The 17448-nt window shown below is 39.0% G+C and overlaps 1 protein-coding gene across 1 annotated transcript; it reads right to left on the reverse strand.

Annotated features, from left to right (window-relative positions):
* Window positions 1–268: 268 nt before the first annotated feature.
* Window positions 269–12122, reverse strand: LOC119782555 (lactosylceramide 1,3-N-acetyl-beta-D-glucosaminyltransferase A-like). The gene is made up of 2 exons (XM_038283571.1): window positions 11896–12122; window positions 269–2461 (listed from the first exon to the last, which is right to left on the reverse strand). Exon 2 carries the CDS (start codon window positions 2225–2227, stop codon window positions 1079–1081), a length of 1149 nt encoding a protein of 382 aa, XP_038139499.1. The 5' UTR covers window positions 2228–2461; window positions 11896–12122; the 3' UTR covers window positions 269–1078.
* Window positions 12123–17448: the final 5326 nt, after the last annotated feature.

Consider the following 17448-nt stretch of genomic DNA (forward strand, 5'->3'; position numbering starts at 1 on the left):
GTCTTGCACATTTATTTTTTTTCTTCAAACGATTAATTTCCTGTTAAAAGTCTTTAAAGCCCTTAAATCTCCCAAAATCAATGATGTATTGTAATAGTCATTTTACATAGCCTGGCACAAAGGTGGCATATTTGTGAAGCAGAGTGTTATGGAGCAAATGTTGTTCCATGATTGTTACAAGCAAAGAAGACATTTTTTAATTTGAAAAAAAAAAAAAAAACAATTCTATGAAAATGTGATTTATGTTTTTATTTCTGTTTTACCAGAAAGCATCAACATCAATATTTCTCCAAGTGTCTCTGTAGATTTTAGCCAATTGAGTTCAACATAATTTTATTATTTCTACATATAATGTAAATTTCTGACAACTTGGAAAACTGTTTATCTTTCTTTTAAACAGAGCTGACATGTGTTGGGCACATTGCTATGAAAAAATCGGCCCTCATAAATTCTCCATTGCATTTATAGCCAACAAAGAAGCCTCCTGTTTCAAGGCACAGGGCTTGCCTGAGGTACATCTGCAGGAAGACACCCACGCGCACACTTGCAAAAGTAGAAGCAAATTTAAAAAACCTCAACCAAAGAGACTAAACAGGGCATCTTTGTTTAAGCAATGTCAAGCATGATGTTAAGATAAATAGAAAAATGGATAAGACTTTAGGAAGGAAATGGTTAAAACCCAACAACAGCTCACCATTCTGATGAACGTTATCTCTCCCTGAAGTAGCAGTTTAAAAAACGTATATTGTGAATTCTTAATCTGCTCCATCCGACAAAAAGAGAAAGAACATTTTCACAAGCCAGAGCATTGAGACATCTTTGCAGAACCTTTATTTCACATTCTTTGGTCAGCGCACAACACCAGCATTTTTGAAAAACAGACAAACGGCGACGCTTCCCTGACATGCAGGAGATCTCACAAAGACAGCGGCCGAACAGCCCGGTCTCTCTGGTTTCTGCTTGCCACGGTAAACAAAGCAGTGTGGGGTAGATGTCCTACTGAAAGGACTGAGGTAATTTTCCAGAAGTCAACCCTAATCTCATTACCTATTTCATCTCATGCTCTAGACATTTTACTCTACTTTAAGAACGCTGCTTTGCAAGGGTAAGTGTCAGCAAAGCGGGGTGTACAGAGGAGGAATGTTCTCACAGCTGCACAGTACAGCCTCCCGAACAGCCCTGAGCTGCTCTGCTTCACCTCTGGGTGTGTCGCCGCCCTCCACAGCTCATGAATGTCCTCCACGTGGCCGTGAGAGGTCATCATCTGTTCGTAGATGCATGGGTGGTACGGTGCCTTGCCCTCCCCTGAGAAATAGTTGTGCGTCTGCGGCGACACATTGACGGCGTTGGCGCAGATGCCCATGAATACGTCATCGATGTAGATCGAGGCGTTCAGGGTCAGCGTGGCGTGGTAGATCTTGTTGGCCACGTCGCTGGAGATGACGTAGCCGGCCCCTGCGGTGTAATCGGGGTAAGACGACCACTGGTACATCTCGTAGGAGACGTAGTACTTGCTGTCCTTTTTGCGGATGGGCGGCGCCCCGACATGCACCCGGCCGACCCAGAAGTCGGTGACCCCCCTGCTGCTGAGCTCCTGCAGGTAGGCCACCAGGTTGGGCATGTGCACGAAGACGTCGTCGTCGGCGGTCATGAAGAAACGGGCATGGGCGCAGCGGCTGTGCATCCAATGGAACTGCAGGAGGAGTTTGAGGGTCAGGTTGTGGAAGGAGTCCAGGAAGTTCTTCTGGATCAGGTCGCCGTGGAGCTGGTCCTCCTTGACCAGCAGCTTCTGGAATCGACCACTGCTATTTTGTCTCTTCGTCCTGAGGGATCCCAGGGCGAACACCACCTTGACTGTCACCCCCAGGGTGTTCTGGATGTAGGTCTCATTACCCCAGGTGGATCTGATGGCGTTTCGCCTCTCGGTGTTCTCGGGGAAGGATTTCACAAAGACGAGTAGGAGCACGTCCTCGCCGGTGCACTTGTATGGGTGGTCCAGCAGGTAGGGAAAGTCGCTGAAGCTTCTGGCCTGCTCACGGGGAATGGTGAGGCTCCTGTTGATGTAGCTGAAGCTGTTGACCAGGTAGCGGAAGGAGTAAGACTTGACGTGGCTGACGACGACCGAGTCCAGGTGCTCCCAGCAGATCATTACCACCGACAGCAGCAGGCAGCTGGTCGTGAACTTAACCAACTTGCATTTTCTAATCCGCCGGTTATTCAAAATCATCCTGGAATTCGCTCGGCCGTGCGGCAGTGGGTCAGAGCGCGGGCTTGAGAGATGGCAAGGTAAGGGTGTAACAGTTCCTCAGAGCAGCACTTGGCAGGCCTTCCATCCTAGCCTTGCCTCATTTAGCCAAAGGCATATGTAGTGCGAGTCAAAGGTTCTGTGTGGAAACGGCCTCCATCATAGCAGAACTGACAGTCAACCAGAGGATCATCTTCCTTCCATGAAGCAGTAGTTCTGCAAAACAAAACAAAAAAGTGTATTGTTATAACTTGGATTCCACCTTAGGCCCTTTTTGTTAAAACAGAGAAGTGCAGATAATGAGTAACGGCCTCGTAGGTCAGGGTTTGCACCAAAAGGATTTAGATCCTGGTAATTATTCTGTTGTTCTTTTCCCCCCATATAATGAACTTTAAAAAAAAGTATTTAAAACCTTCAAACATTCCAGAAACATTTATGTATTGGTTTAGGTTGAGACACATGTGGTTGAGGAGAAAAGATGAGGAGGAATGAGGAGCAAAGATGCGTTTTGATTGGTCTGCATGAACTGTTTTGGCCAATGAGAGTGTAAAACTAGATCTAACCTGACTCCGCCAGATGGATTTGCTCTGCATATCCATCTGGAAACCTTCCGTTGAAGTAATTTTGAGAAGGGGCGAAAATACTGGTTAGCTGATTGGCCTATGTTGGTGATAGACGGGCCAAATAAACCAATCAGATCAACGAAGCATATGACGTACTAACAGAGCGACGACGAAGAGGAGCCAATTGATAGATCAAACTCTTGCCGAAACCAGTCGGGAGAAGAGCAAAAACATCTTTTCCTCTGAGAAAAGCCTCCAGAGCAGTGTTTTGCTCTTCTTTCATTGAAGAAATACTCTGTAATTCCGACAAAACTTGCTCGATAGCCACGCTAACGCTAGTTTCATCGGCTGAAGCCGCCATGTTTTCTTTAACGGAGAGTCTCCAGACTGATCTGCGAGTGAAACCTTGAAAGCTCCCGAGATCAGGATGGTCTCACGAGGCTAAACTAGATTAGGCATGGGGTGAAGAAAAAAATGCAATCTGAAAAGAATTCATTTCATAAAGCTTAATTAGAAAAACAGAAACACAAGCAATTTGAAGATATAAAATATTTTAAATAATCTTTAAGATAAAACGAATATGGAAAATAAATCTGAGAAAAAAAATCTTTTTTGATTGCCATTTACAAAACTTATTTCCTTGAAACAATAAAATTATTACCATGATTACAGCAGCAAAACCCTCCGAGTGTGGTTGCTCAAAACAAATATTTTTTTATTGATTCATTTTCAAATCTCCCTGCAAATTGGATTAGGGAGTGCACAATGGCTGGGTCATTCTTAATGTTCTGATTTATTAATAAAACTTCCTTTTTTTGTAGCAATAATTGGCAGCACATACTGGGGATCAGTTAGGCTGATGTCAAGATGATTCCCATCAGCCTGAAAAAGCTGTATGAGTCGCTCTCTAATCTAACCCCGAGGTATTTGCGGTGGAGTTGTAATGATTATCACAGACCAGAGCACCTTTGTAATGTTTACTGAGTGCAACTGGTCGTACTGGTTTTCCTTTAGGGGTATTGCAGCAAACAGGGTTCCTACAGCATAAGGCAAGTTAAATTCAAGACTTTTTAAGACTTTTTAATGCCACTTGAAATAAAAATTTAAGACCAAATTCACAAGAAACACAAGAAAAACCTGCTTGCATCAACTTAACCCAAAGGTTTATTTTAACATAAACCACTGCACTAATGTTTCAAATGTTGAAAAGCTTCCCATACAGGAAGAAAGCTAAAAACACACCAATGACAGATATATTTGAACAATAATTTAACTGAATTCACAAACTTTGTTTTAGCAGGGAACAAAACAAATCAGTTTTAAAGCCACAACATAACCAGTGCTTAGTCTTTTTTGCAGATATTTTTCTTTGTATGGTTTTCTATGTTTGATTTGGTGATAAGTGGAGGCGTTGCAGAGACAAGGGTGGAACTAAACTGAGAAATACCGGCTGTTTCTCCGTAACTCCATTTTCACGCTTTGTGTTTCGTGCTTCGCATGTGCGACTCCACTGCCTTAATTCCCATCGTTCTGAGCTTGAATGACTTCTTGCACTAAATCCACTGAGCCTCATGTATGTTCCCTGGTTTTAGCCATGGAGGAAACTCTTGGCTGGAGACAATTTTCGTTACATTTACACTTGCTCATATTTTCCAGACAAAAAGTTAATGGTGCATCTCCCAAATGTCCCGGCCGCAACAACGCTTTTATTGGTTCCGCTATCGGGACGGAACCAATAATGGCGAGCCGTTATTTTTTTTAAATAAAAAAAAATTGTCAATTTTAATGTTTTATTTAGATTACAAAAATAAATCATGATAAAACTAATCCTATTTATGATGTTTTAAAAATTAAGACCTACGAAAGACTGATTTAAGACATTTTAATACCAATTAAGGCCTTAGTTTTATTTTGAAGAATTCAATGCCTTTTAAGACTTTTTAAGGACCCGCGGGAACCCTGAGTAAAGGAAGCCCTATACACATGCATGCCACTTTTCAGAATTTCTACATATTTTGCGTTTTAAAATTCCAGCTCTGGTGCCAAAACTATAACTCTCATACTTACCAAAGTCAGATAAGTGTATCCACAAAAGCTCCACTCTTTAACAAATTAGTAAAATGTCCAGAGATTTGCAACTTTAGTCTTTTAAACCCGACCCTTGCTCTGTGAAACATGCATATGAAGGGGGGCTGCAGCTGTTGATTATTTCAGGATCGATTTTTTTGTTTGTTGATTGATCGATTGATCTAAAAAGACATACTTTTAGGAAATTCATATTTCTAAAAATGTTTTTGAAATTTTATATAAAAAAACTATTAGACATTTTATATTATTAATTTAAATACACACCCACACATACACGTATACACACACATTTATTAATCATTATATTAATAATTATTTAATTTACAGTTAATGCTTACAGATAATTCTTCTGATTCGTTTTAGCCCCGATTAAAAAATCTAGTGAAACTGACACTTTTACAATTTATCCTCTAATGTTTAATAGTCAAATTATCACAGGTACTATGCATGTACATTATTAGGTTTTGGTTACTCAGAGAAGATCCAAAAATAAAATCTGGAATCAAACTTTTCTCTAAACTCCACTTTCTTTTCTTTTTCTTATCCTAAATCATCCAGAAAAAACATTAGTAATGCACTGATCTGATATTAAAGGGACATTATCTAACAATTTCTCTTTTTTTTCTCCATTTTCCTGTTAAATCCAGAATAGAATTTAAAGTCCTCCTTCTCACATATAAATCCTTAAATGGCCAAGCTCCATCTGATATCAGATCTGATTGTTCCTTATGTTCCTAACAGAGCACTTCGCTCTCAATCTGCAGGTTTACTAGTGGTTCCTAGAATTTCTAAAAGTAGAATGGGAGGCAGGTCTTTTAGTTATCAGGCTCCTCTCCTGTGGAACCAACTACCAGTTTTAGTCCGTGAGGCAGACACCCTGTCTACTTTTAAGGCTAGGCTTAAAACTTTCCTTTTTGATAAAGCTTATAGTTAGAGTGGCTCAGGTTATCCTGAGCTATCTCTATAGTTCTGCTGCTATAGGCTTAGACTGCTGGAGGACATAGGGACCCCTTTTCATCATTCTGCTTCATTCTATCTCTATTCTCCTATTCTGCAGAATCTGTTAGTTCAATCTCTAACGTTCTGCTCTCTCCGTTTTTTTTCTCATAGTAGCTTCATCTGGTCTGTTCCTGTTTGGCTGTGACTCCATCCTGGAGAGAAATATCAGCTGTGCTGCTGCCATCAACACCTTTGTTTCTAGATGTTGGATAAGGCCTGTTTTCCAGTGTAGTCCTGTTTCTCTGACCATGACTGGCTGGATGTGCTCTCTTCATCCTCTGACATGGGAGCTCGTCTGCCTGGCTGTGTGTTTCCTGGGCGGGGCCGCCTTTTACAGCTGCTTTTTGTATCTCTGCTTCTGTCTCCTTGAACCCCAGTCCGCCTTGGCAGATGGCCGCTCACACTGAGCCTGGTTCTGCTGGAGGTTTCTTCCTGTTAAAAGGGAGTTTTTCCTCTCCACTGTCGCTACAAGCATGCTTAGTGTGAGGGGTTGCATTTGAGTCAATGAGTCGATGCAATCAACTGGTTTTCCTTAGATAGAAAACTTTAAATCAATTTGACTGGATGATCTGCTGAACTGTAAAGTGCCTAGAAATGAATTGTGTTGTGAATTGGCGCTATAGAAATAAACTGAATTGAATTGTCTGCATTTATATATGGGTTATTATTGGAGTATTATTAATAATCAGATACCTTTTCATAAGTAAAGAATTTTGTATTAGTTAATCGATAGAGCATAGAGCTTGGAATCCTGAGGTTGCGAGTTCAAAACCCACTCCCACAGACTGCCACTCTGGGTCCCTGAGCAAAGACCCTTAACTCTGCACTGACATAAATGGCAGCCCACTGCTCCCCAAGTGGAGGGGTTAAATGCAGAGAGTGAATTTCGTTGCCCTGTACTTTTGACAGTGTAATAACAGTAAAAAGCTGGGGAAATAAGGATGGTCAACCGTTTGCAAAGAGCCATGACAGTCTGCCATCTTGAAAGTACAGACGCCCGCGAGGAATAAAATAGTAATAACGAGTGGAATAACAGCAGGTTTCCCCCTGCTGGCAGGTTAGTTTGATTAAGTGCATTTCAATCAGCTTTATCTAATGCACATCTTAAAGTATCGCATCAGAAAAGCTTGGTGGAAAAACTGCAGCGTTCGAAAAAAACTCCCTCAAATTCGTGAACATTTTTACACTTGATTGTTTGAGGTGTTTTTTTTGCGAAAAAGGGTTCATGCGTAAACTGGGAGACGGTGTAGACACCAGATTTGCTCGGGTCCTGCTCCATGCCAGTGACGTTACGCTACATGATTGGCTAAACATTGCCACATGATGTAAAACATTGTGGTTGCCTAGTCAGGAGCATCTGTAGCGTTAGCGTGTCTAATGATTGATGAAGTTTTACCTGATTGATAACAAAACTGAAAAAAATCTGTTCATGGTGAACAAAGTAACTGTTAGACCGTGATATAAAGGGGGAAAGCTGGCTAGCGCTGTGGCTAGCTGTGCTCAGTAGCTAACAGGTTAGCCACTTTTAGCTCGGTCAGTTAGCCGTATTAAGCTACACTACTTTTAAATTCGTGTTAATAACAACCGTTTGTTTTCTACAAGTAGAACAACTGTTTTATTTGCCTAAAATCGTAGTGCTAGCTCGATCACACAGCACTTTGTCAAAACAGGGAACTAACAAATTAGCTCATTTGTTAATTTATTTTTTCCAATAGCCTACAGAACAGACATTATTTCGTTCATTACTGAGGCTGAGTTGAGAGTTACTGTATTGTTAACTTTTATTGTTAAGTGAGGGATGTTTAGATGAGACACTATTTCTTTCATTGTGCTTTTCATTCATTACAGGACTTGTTAAGCATTTTTTAATAAATACATTTTGAATAAAATTATCATTTGTTATTGGAGTTATTGCTGTTGACTTTTACTGAAAAGCATTTTTAATAAACCAACTGTAAAAAATGTGTTGTTGTAGGATAACGTAGGCCTATGTTAAATGAGTGCATGCCACAGACATCTCTATGCATGGGAACGGAGTAGTAGTGTGCAAAGCTGTGGTTTTGTCACACTAAATGCCAGCTTCTAGAGACTTCACTTCAGTTGACAGGGTTGCATCTGCATTGTCGAGGCTTTTTGGCAAACGATGGCTACCGTCGCTGCAATACGTGTTTGAGGCTGTGTAAGAAGCGTTTGCAAGGACCCTTAAAGAAGCATTTTTTTTAGGATGGAATTTGTCATATTAAGAGTTTATTGATTTCACAACTTAGTTTTCTGACCTTACTCCCTAATCTTAAAGGAATAGTACACCCAAAACATGATTAGCCTTCATTTTCTACTCACCCCCATGCTGAACAACACTCTGGAGTACTTTTTTGATATCTCAAATGCATCTGGAGATCTGGGAGGCTTCTTGCGGTCTGCTGACATTCAAATAATGGAGGTCTATGGCGCCCGAGGCAGAAAGTTCCATAAAAGTCCACAAAAAACGTGTCAATATTCCTACATACTGCTCGTCCAATGTATTCCAAGTGTCCTGAGTGGGTAGCGTCCATAATTTACTCGAAACGAAGTCATTTAGAATGTTTTTAGAGCATAAACAGTAGTGTATAGGATTTCCTAAAAGCGCGCGCCTGCGCGTTCACGACGCTACGGAAACCGCGGCAGACCGAACCAGATGAAAATGCGCATTCAGCGTCTGCTCTGCCGATAATGCAAGCGTAGAAGAAGAAATGTGCTGTTTACCTGTGAAAAGAAAGAAACAACGAAAGAAAAATGTCTGAGGACTTCAGTGTTGAGGAAGAGCATGAGTTCTTTGCCGAGCTGAATGCGCACTTTGGTCTGGTTTGGTCTGCCGCGGTTTCCGTAGACTCGTGAACGCGCTTTTAGGAAATCCTATACACTACTGTTTATGCTCTAAAAACATTCTAAATTACTTCGTTTCGAGTAAATTATGGACGCTACCCACTCAGGACACTTGGAATACATTGGACAAGCAGTATGGAGGAATATTGACACGTTTTTTGTGGACTTTTATGGACCTTTCTGCCTCGGGCACCATAGACCTCCATTATTTGAATGTCAGAAGACAGCAAGAAGCCTCCCAGATCTCCAGATGCATTTGAGATATCAAAAAAGTACTCCAGAGTGTTGTTCAGCATGGGGGTGAGTAGAAAATGAAGCCTAATCATGTTTTGGGTGTACTATTCCTTTAAGGTGCCTTTTAGGGGATATACTTTTTACATGCATACATATCCCTATAGAGAGGCATTTATGACAGCCTATAAAAAAGAAAAAAAACAGAAGTATGATAAGAAAATGAAAGCAAACAGCTCTGGTTTCAGAAAAATTCTGGTATCTGATCTGAGGTGAAAATAAATGTGAATCAATGAAGTAAGATTTAAAAAGCATGCTACTTCCTACATCTTCCTCCATGCTGTGCTACTTAAGTTGGACCTTTACAGAAAATACCTTGAAGTTTGTGGTTGTAACATGCAGCACACATGATTCAAATAACTGCGTGACCTCCTTAGCAGCCTTCAAGTGCCGCAGCAGCCTGTTAATGATTTATTCATACAAGTCAGGTGTTTGGCTTTAAGGAGAAATCTAAAAACATGCCTGCCATTGAGAACCACTGCTGTATAGCATTTCTGATTAAAAAAAAAAGCCAATTAGTTGAAGGTATAAAAAATGTTTATTAATATGAAAGATTCACAATTTAATTTAAGCTCAAATTGAACGTGCTTTCTCAACAGAATCAAATCTGCAAATTTAAAGACCTAAATATAACACAATATGACAATATTTTAATGCACAACTAATCTAGTTATCTAAAACTAACAATCGCAGAAAATATGCAAACAACATTTGCATTCGCTACCGATACCATGACAACTTAGCAGTGTATCCGGATACAGAGTTTGAATATTGAAATGGTTGAAAACCCTAGTTATATTATGATTATTAAAAGTATTGTGGAGGATTTTCGCAAATTATTTAAAAGATCTGCTCTCTCCACTTGAAAATAAAATGCACATGGACAATCCTATTAAAAGGTGTGTGAAAGCATGCAGAAGCCCATTTCTCCTTCTGCACGGTCTGTTTAAAAGTAGCTGTTCTCATAGCTCCTAAAAGCCGCCCTAACCCCTAAATCACTATATAGAGCGGGGAATTCATAGCGAACTCAGTTAACCGACCGCTCGGACAGATGATCACTGCTTTTTGTTCACTGTTGGTCACGCTTTGCAAAGCATTTTGGGATACATCTGCCCTCTTCTGAGGGATTTCTTTTCTTCCAATAAACTTCGTAGACACTTTTTCTCTTATGACTCTGCAATTTTCAAAGAAAGGTGAGCTTCAATGATTTTTTTGAAACCTAAGACTACAGATATACGCCTGAAAGTGCAGAAGCAGAAGAAAATTAGTGAAAATTAAATACACCCTTCGTTCTTCAGAATGGAAATTTCAGAAAATTTGGCAACCCTTCCACGATCATGTCAGGTCTCTCCATATAGAAGTTGACCCTGATGTCTAGATAACTGGTTATGCTTCCCCCACTTCCAAAAGAGAGAGGGGAAAAAAATGGAAAAAAAAGGGGAAAAAAGAAAAGGGGGGAAAAAAGAAAAAGGGAAAAAAAAGAGGGAAAAAAGGAGAGGGGGGGAAAAAAAAAAAGGAAAAAGGAAAAAGCAATAGCACAGTAGCTGGTTTGTTTAACCTGGTTGTGGATGGTAGACTTATAATTTTTTACATTTTTTTTATTTATTTATTTATATTTATATATTTTTATTTTTTTATTTTATATATATATAATTATTATTATCACTTAATGGGAATTGTTTTTGTGATATTTAATTTTCACCTTGTGAACGATGAGCATGCTTGGCTTGCAGTTGGGTGTTGTCTGCCTATGTACTGGTATGTGAAGGCATGTATGGCCTAAATAACATTTTCACTATCGAGATTTCCTGTATCAAAACCCACTATACCCCATTTCACAGGCTGTTCTGTAAGGGAGGGTAGGGGTCGGAAGGTGAGAGTTGGGGGTAAATTGTTTAATTGTTAATACACAATTAATTGTTAAAAACACAATTAATCTTTGTATTAATTTCACTTCATGGATAAGGTGTAATATGTATCTGTAATACCCAAAATTCCATAAATAAATCATAAATAAAAAAAAAGAAAGTGCAGAAGCGCAGAAAAATACAGCTAACAGGATGAGTACGTAGGACGGCCTTATGTAAACATATCACCAGAATGATTGACAATTAGGAGAACCAATTATTTAGATGATCCACCCACAAATAAAAGTAATGGACGCTTTTAAGTAAAGAAATGACTGATTGTATGATGAATCTTCTTTTTTTGTGCAGTCGGAGCTCAAATAAAAGGCAGAAAACACCCACCAATAGCACTGGTGGGTACTATGCTGGGAAAAAAAAAAAAAAAAAAGTACCAGATGGGGAAGTGGTTGGTGGGTGAGGGGGTCTGGGTGTCATGGCACTGAAAGCAAAAGCCAACACAGCAAAAACGTGTCAGTCGGTTATAATGGAGGGGCTTATGGTGCGGCAAAAATCGCTGAGAGTTATTGGAAGCATTCATGAGGTGCATCCTGGCAGAGCACAAAGGCGAAAGAGAATAGCCTGCTTCCGTCTGCTGGGAGAGGCTGGGAGGGGGGGGGGGGGATCCCACTGAGGATTTATTTTATCTTTTTAACATCACCGGATGGCCCTCACCTATTGGGGTCACACCGGCGGCCCCCTGCTTCTGACAAACAGTTACAAGCTTCTGACTTTATCCTACATAGCAAATGACTCCCGGCCTTACATGAAACTCTGCCTTCAGGGACACAGATAAAGAGCGGGCGGTGAATTACAACAGCTTTCAGGAAACTGTAACACATATCATAAAAGAAAGAATCAGTTCCAAAAGTCATGGGGGAATAACAAACGCAGCGGCAGGGATACTACATCTTCACCTCTAATGATCACAGTAAACACTTACCGGGTCAGAGGAACAGGCGCGTGTGGAAGCGGCAGGAGGGAGGGTCCCTTGTTCCCTCAGTATGGCCTCTTCTCCGCTGCTCAGACTTTCTCCTTCTGCTTCAAGTTTTAACGTTGAGGAGGTGGGGGGGGGGGGGTTCTCAGACTCGGTTTGAAGGCTGCGTGTCTGCATGAAGGCGTGAACTAAAGTGCAGCAGTTATTTCTAATGCCTCGTCTGACCTGAGTGTGATGATTGTAAGTCGCTTGTTAAATGAGCAGCTGCTACTCTGCTTTTTCCACTCCCTCCCTCCTCCCATCAGGGTGGACACATGTTAAATAAAATGAATTGGTTTCCCCATAATCTACCGATGCAAATGAACAATTTAAACGGCCTAAAGTTACTGCAATGATACACAATGTTTAAGAACTTCCTTTTTTGTTTCCCAACGTAAAAATTACAAAATAAATGCAATGATTTCTCAACTACTCGTCGTTTCCTCTACAGCATGGGCAGAAATTCTTAAATGCAATGTGACGCAAAAGTATTCACACCCTTTTTTTTTTATGTTTTGTTCCGTTACATTCACTATGGGGTGAATTTTGTTTCTTTTTGTTGAAAGCATGGAACACTTTTTGCATATGGAAATTTGAAGAAAAAAGGGATTCAGAGATCAAACTGAAAACTGTCATAAAAAAAAAAAATGAAAAGTGAATTTACTATTTCCTTGGATTTTATTTTTTCAAATAATTTTTTTCTTTTACACTGAAAAATAATATACTATAAATATATAAAATATAATAAATATATTTTCATATGCTGATATCAAATTGATTTTTAAAAACGCGGTATCGATCTATTTTACTTTCAAAATCTCATCGTTCTGTTACAAACTCTCGTGATATTTTGCAAATCCTTGTGAGATTTTGTTAGTAAAATAGATCGATACCGCGTCAATATATCAACATATAAAAATATGGCAACATTTGGTGAATTTTCGGGGGAATTCGTAGCATAACGATGACATATAGCAATATTTCATTAGTAAAAGAGATTGATATGGTGTTTTTAAATGGCAATATATCAGCATATGAAGATATTGTGATATTTTAATGTATCAATATTTTTTCCCTCGTCTTTAGAAGTTTTTAAGTCTGTAAAAAAGAACTTTTTGAGGTTTTTTAGACTTTAGAAACTCAGAAGCTGATCAAATATCGGGTTAAATATCGGTGGGGTGGCCGATGTCCGATATTCAGTTTTAAGGCCGATACCGATAGGGGGCCGATTATATCCTGCATCCCTATACAAATTTATTGGTCTTGATGTTAGTAGAAACATTTTTATCTGTCGGTTATTGAAGTAAAGAGAATGTAAACTGAAAAACACATTTAAAAAAAAAAGCAAACTGTAAAAATCCTTGAAAAAACAAAATAACTTAAAGCTACATTATCTGTAAAGAAGATTGAAAAATAAAAAAATATTACAAAGGTTTTTTTTAAAAGTGTAAACAATTTGTAGAAAGATTTAATATGAGAGAACAGCAAATTTACTCTTAAAACATTTTTTTCCCCCATGTTTTTACAAATTGAAACAATAATGGCACAAAATTCCCTCCATAGAAGAGAAAGACAAAGTGGCACCTAGTGGGGAAGGGGAGGGAAATGGACAAAAGATTTTACAAAAAAGAAAAAAAAAAGGTTATTTGTATGCATTAACCAGGGTCTTCAATGTTTTCCAGGACAAGGACTCCCAAACTGATGGCGAGATGGAGCGGGGACCCCCTAATTATATATATTATATGAAATTTTGTAATATTAAAGTGGTCTTATAATCACTCTATTACAGATGGAGTAATGTAACTAAAGTAATTTCTCCCTTAGATTATTAAAGTATTTCTGATTCTGATTCCTGGTTGATGGGACAGGTGTTGTGAATGAAACGGTGTCCAGCTTGAAAGAGCTCCTGTGTGTCGCTGAATGTGAGCATTGATGACTGAAAGACATCTTCTGCCTCCATTTATCTGTTTACTACAGTGTGTTGAATTCATCTTAAAGGAAAATTCCGGTTTTTAACACTTTTAGCCCCTTTTTTGTAGTGTCCAGGATGAAATCGAATGATCGACACCAAAATTTTGACGATTGGTCCTGTCTCTGCTATTTGGCTCATGCAGAATCCCCCCCTGGCTGCTTCAGAATGGCTTTCATAGTGCATGTCCGATAATGTCCTTAAAACAACCTTAAACATTCTTTTTTTAAAATATGCTACTCACCGGGTCGTCAGCGCTGTTCAATGACGTTCAAAAACAAGTTTCGTAAAGAAAAAACGTTCCTGTAGTTTTTATAAGGGGCTAAAAGTGTTAAAAACCGGAATTTTCCTTTAATGTTTATTTAAAGACATTCTAATTAGTGGAAAAAAATTGCAGGGGATCACGGACCCCTGTTATAGACCTCCGGTATAAACAGTTCCCTTTACTCTATGCAAAAAAAAAAAAGAAATCAAGTGCAAGCAAAAAGTGCCAAAATTAAATAAATAAATATAGCATTAAATAAATATATAAGCATGGGGGTGAGTAGAAAATGAAGGCTAATCATGTTTTGGGTGTACTATTCCTTTAATGTGCAGGGTGACCAATCAGGTGTTAGATAACCGCCCCCTAACTTTGATGGGTGAGTTTGACAGATTCTTTTAATGGTTTCGATGCACTGCGACACAGGACCATGAAATAATTAAATGCACACTGAAATAATTATATATATTTTTTTAATACAATGAAGACGTATTTTATTAAATTAATGACAGATTTATATATTTAATTCCTTAGTTATTTAATGAATTACACATTTAATTAATTGTTTAAGGCTGTATTTATTTATTTAATTGTGGCACTTTATATTAGTGACGTGATTTTAATCACTGAATGACACATTTATTTATTTAATTCCATATTTAATTAATTATTGACACATTTAATTATTTATTTAATGCTGTATTAATTTATTTAATTTTGGCACTTTTTATCCTCCATATCCTTGGCTTAGGGCATGCATAAAATGTACGATATTTTCAATCATTGTACTCAGCTACAGCTACATTGTAGACTTTAAAGTTCACAGATCACTTAGAGCAGAGAGATGGCGCTGGTCGGACCCAAATATATGGCTGTGTCTGAACGTCCGCTCTAACCTCTAAATCCCTCAATCACTATATAGAGCGGGGACTATATAGTGGACTTTATAGTAAACTTAGTTAACTTAATGTTAGGACAGATTATCACTACTTTTCACTCTTCATTGGTCACGTGACTCCACCTCCCCGCACGGTGCCATCTTTGTTATTCAAATGCGACAGCAGGCCGCAGCGACAACAAATTCCATGATCCTGCATTCCAGGATATATCTGCTCATTTAGTGACCATTGATGATCGCTAGATTTCAAGGTGCATTTTGGGAAATTTCGAGTCCACTATTTTTTCATCCACTAGACAATCACAGTCATCTAAAATGGCGCAACTACTATATAGTGCCCTATATAGTTAACTAAGGCAGATATTCGGATACATCTGTTTTTAGTCAGAGAAGATGAAGAACTCCTTTGTTTGCACAGTGCAGGAGGTTACTATCTTAATATGGATACTACCTTAATATGGATGCTACCATAATATGGATGCTACCTTAATATGGATGCCACCTTAATATGGATGCCACCTTAATATGGATGCCACCTTAATATGGATACTCCCTTAATATAGATACTACCTTAATATGGATGCCACCTTAATATGGATACTACCATAATATGGATACTACCTTAATATGGATGCTACCTTAATATGGATACTACCATAATATGGATACTACCTTAATATGGATGCTACCATAATATGGATGCTACCTTAATATGGATGCTACCATAATATGGATACTACCTTAATATGGATGCTACCATAATATGGATACTACCTTAATATGGATGCTACCATAATATGGATGCTACCTTAATATGGATGCTACCTTAATATGGATGCCACCTTAATATGGATGCTACCATAATATGGATACTACCATAATATGGATACTACCTTAATATGGATGCTACCATAATAGGGATGCCACCTTAATATGGATGCCACCTTAATATGGATGCTACCATAATATGGATACTACCATAATATGGATGCTACCTTAATATGGATGCTACCTTAATATGGATGCCACCTTAATATGGATACTCCCATAATATGGATGCTACCTTAATATGGATGCTACCTTAATATGGATGCCACCTTAATATGGATACTCCCTTAAAGGAATAGTACACCCAAAACATGATTAGCCTTCATTTTCTACTCACCCCCATGCTGAACAACACTCTGGAGTACTTTTTTGATATCTCAAATGCATCTGGAGATCTGGGAGGCTTCTTGCTGTCTGCTGACATTCAAATAATGGAGGTCTACGGTGCCCGAGACAGAAAGGTCCATAAAAGTCCACAAAAAACGTGTCAATATTCCTCCATACTGCTCGTCCAATGTATTCCAAGTGTCCTGAGTGGGTAGCATCCAGAATTTACTCGAAACGAAGTCATTTAGAATGTTTTTAGAGCATAAACAGTAGTGTACAGGATTTCCTGAAAGCGCGCGCCAGCGCGTTCAGGACGCTACGGAAGCCGGCAGACCAAACCAGATGAAAGTGCGCATTCAGCGTCTGCTCTGCCGATAATGCAAGCATAGAAGAAGAAATGTGCTGTTTACCTGTGCAAAGAAAGAAACAACGAAAGAAAAATGTCTGAGGACTTCAGTGTTGAGGAAGAGCAGGAGTTCTTTGCCGAGCTGAATGCGCTGGTTTGGTCTGCCGGCTTCCGTAGCGTCGTGAACGCGCATGTGCGCGCTTTCAGGAAATCCTATACACTACTGTTTATGCTCTAAAAACATTCTAAATGACTTCGTTTCGAGTAAATTCTGGATGCTACCCACTCAGGACACTTGGAATACATTGGACGAGCAGTATGGAGGAATATTGACACGTTTTTGTGGACTTTTATGGACCTTTCTGTCTCGGGCACAATAGACCTCCATTATTTGAATGTCAGCAGACAGCAAGAAGCCTCCCAGATCTCCAGATGCATTTGAGATATCAAAAAAGTACTCCAGAGTGTTGTTCAGCATGGGGGTGAGTAGAAAATGAAGGCTAATCATGTTTTGGGTGTACTATTCCTTTAATATGGATACTGCCTTAATATGGATACTACCTTAATATGGATGCTACCTTAATATGTATACCACCTTAATATGGATGCCACCTTAATATGTATGCCACCTTAATATGGATGCCACCTTAATATGTATACCACCTTAATATAAATGCCACCTTAATATGGACACTACCTTAATATGGATGCTAACATAATATGGATGCTAACATAATGTGGATACTACCTTAATATGGATACTACCTTAATATGGATACTACCTTAATATGGATGCTACCTTAATATGGATGCTACCTTAATATGGATACTACCTTAATATGGATACTACCTTAATATGGATGCTACCTTAATATACAGTAGATGCTACC

This window comes from Cyprinodon tularosa, unplaced genomic scaffold (assembly GCF_016077235.1).
Source record: "Cyprinodon tularosa strain WSP-4 unplaced genomic scaffold, ASM1607723v1 ctg195, whole genome shotgun sequence".
In the NCBI taxonomy this organism is placed as follows: Eukaryota; Metazoa; Chordata; class Actinopteri; order Cyprinodontiformes; family Cyprinodontidae; genus Cyprinodon; species Cyprinodon tularosa.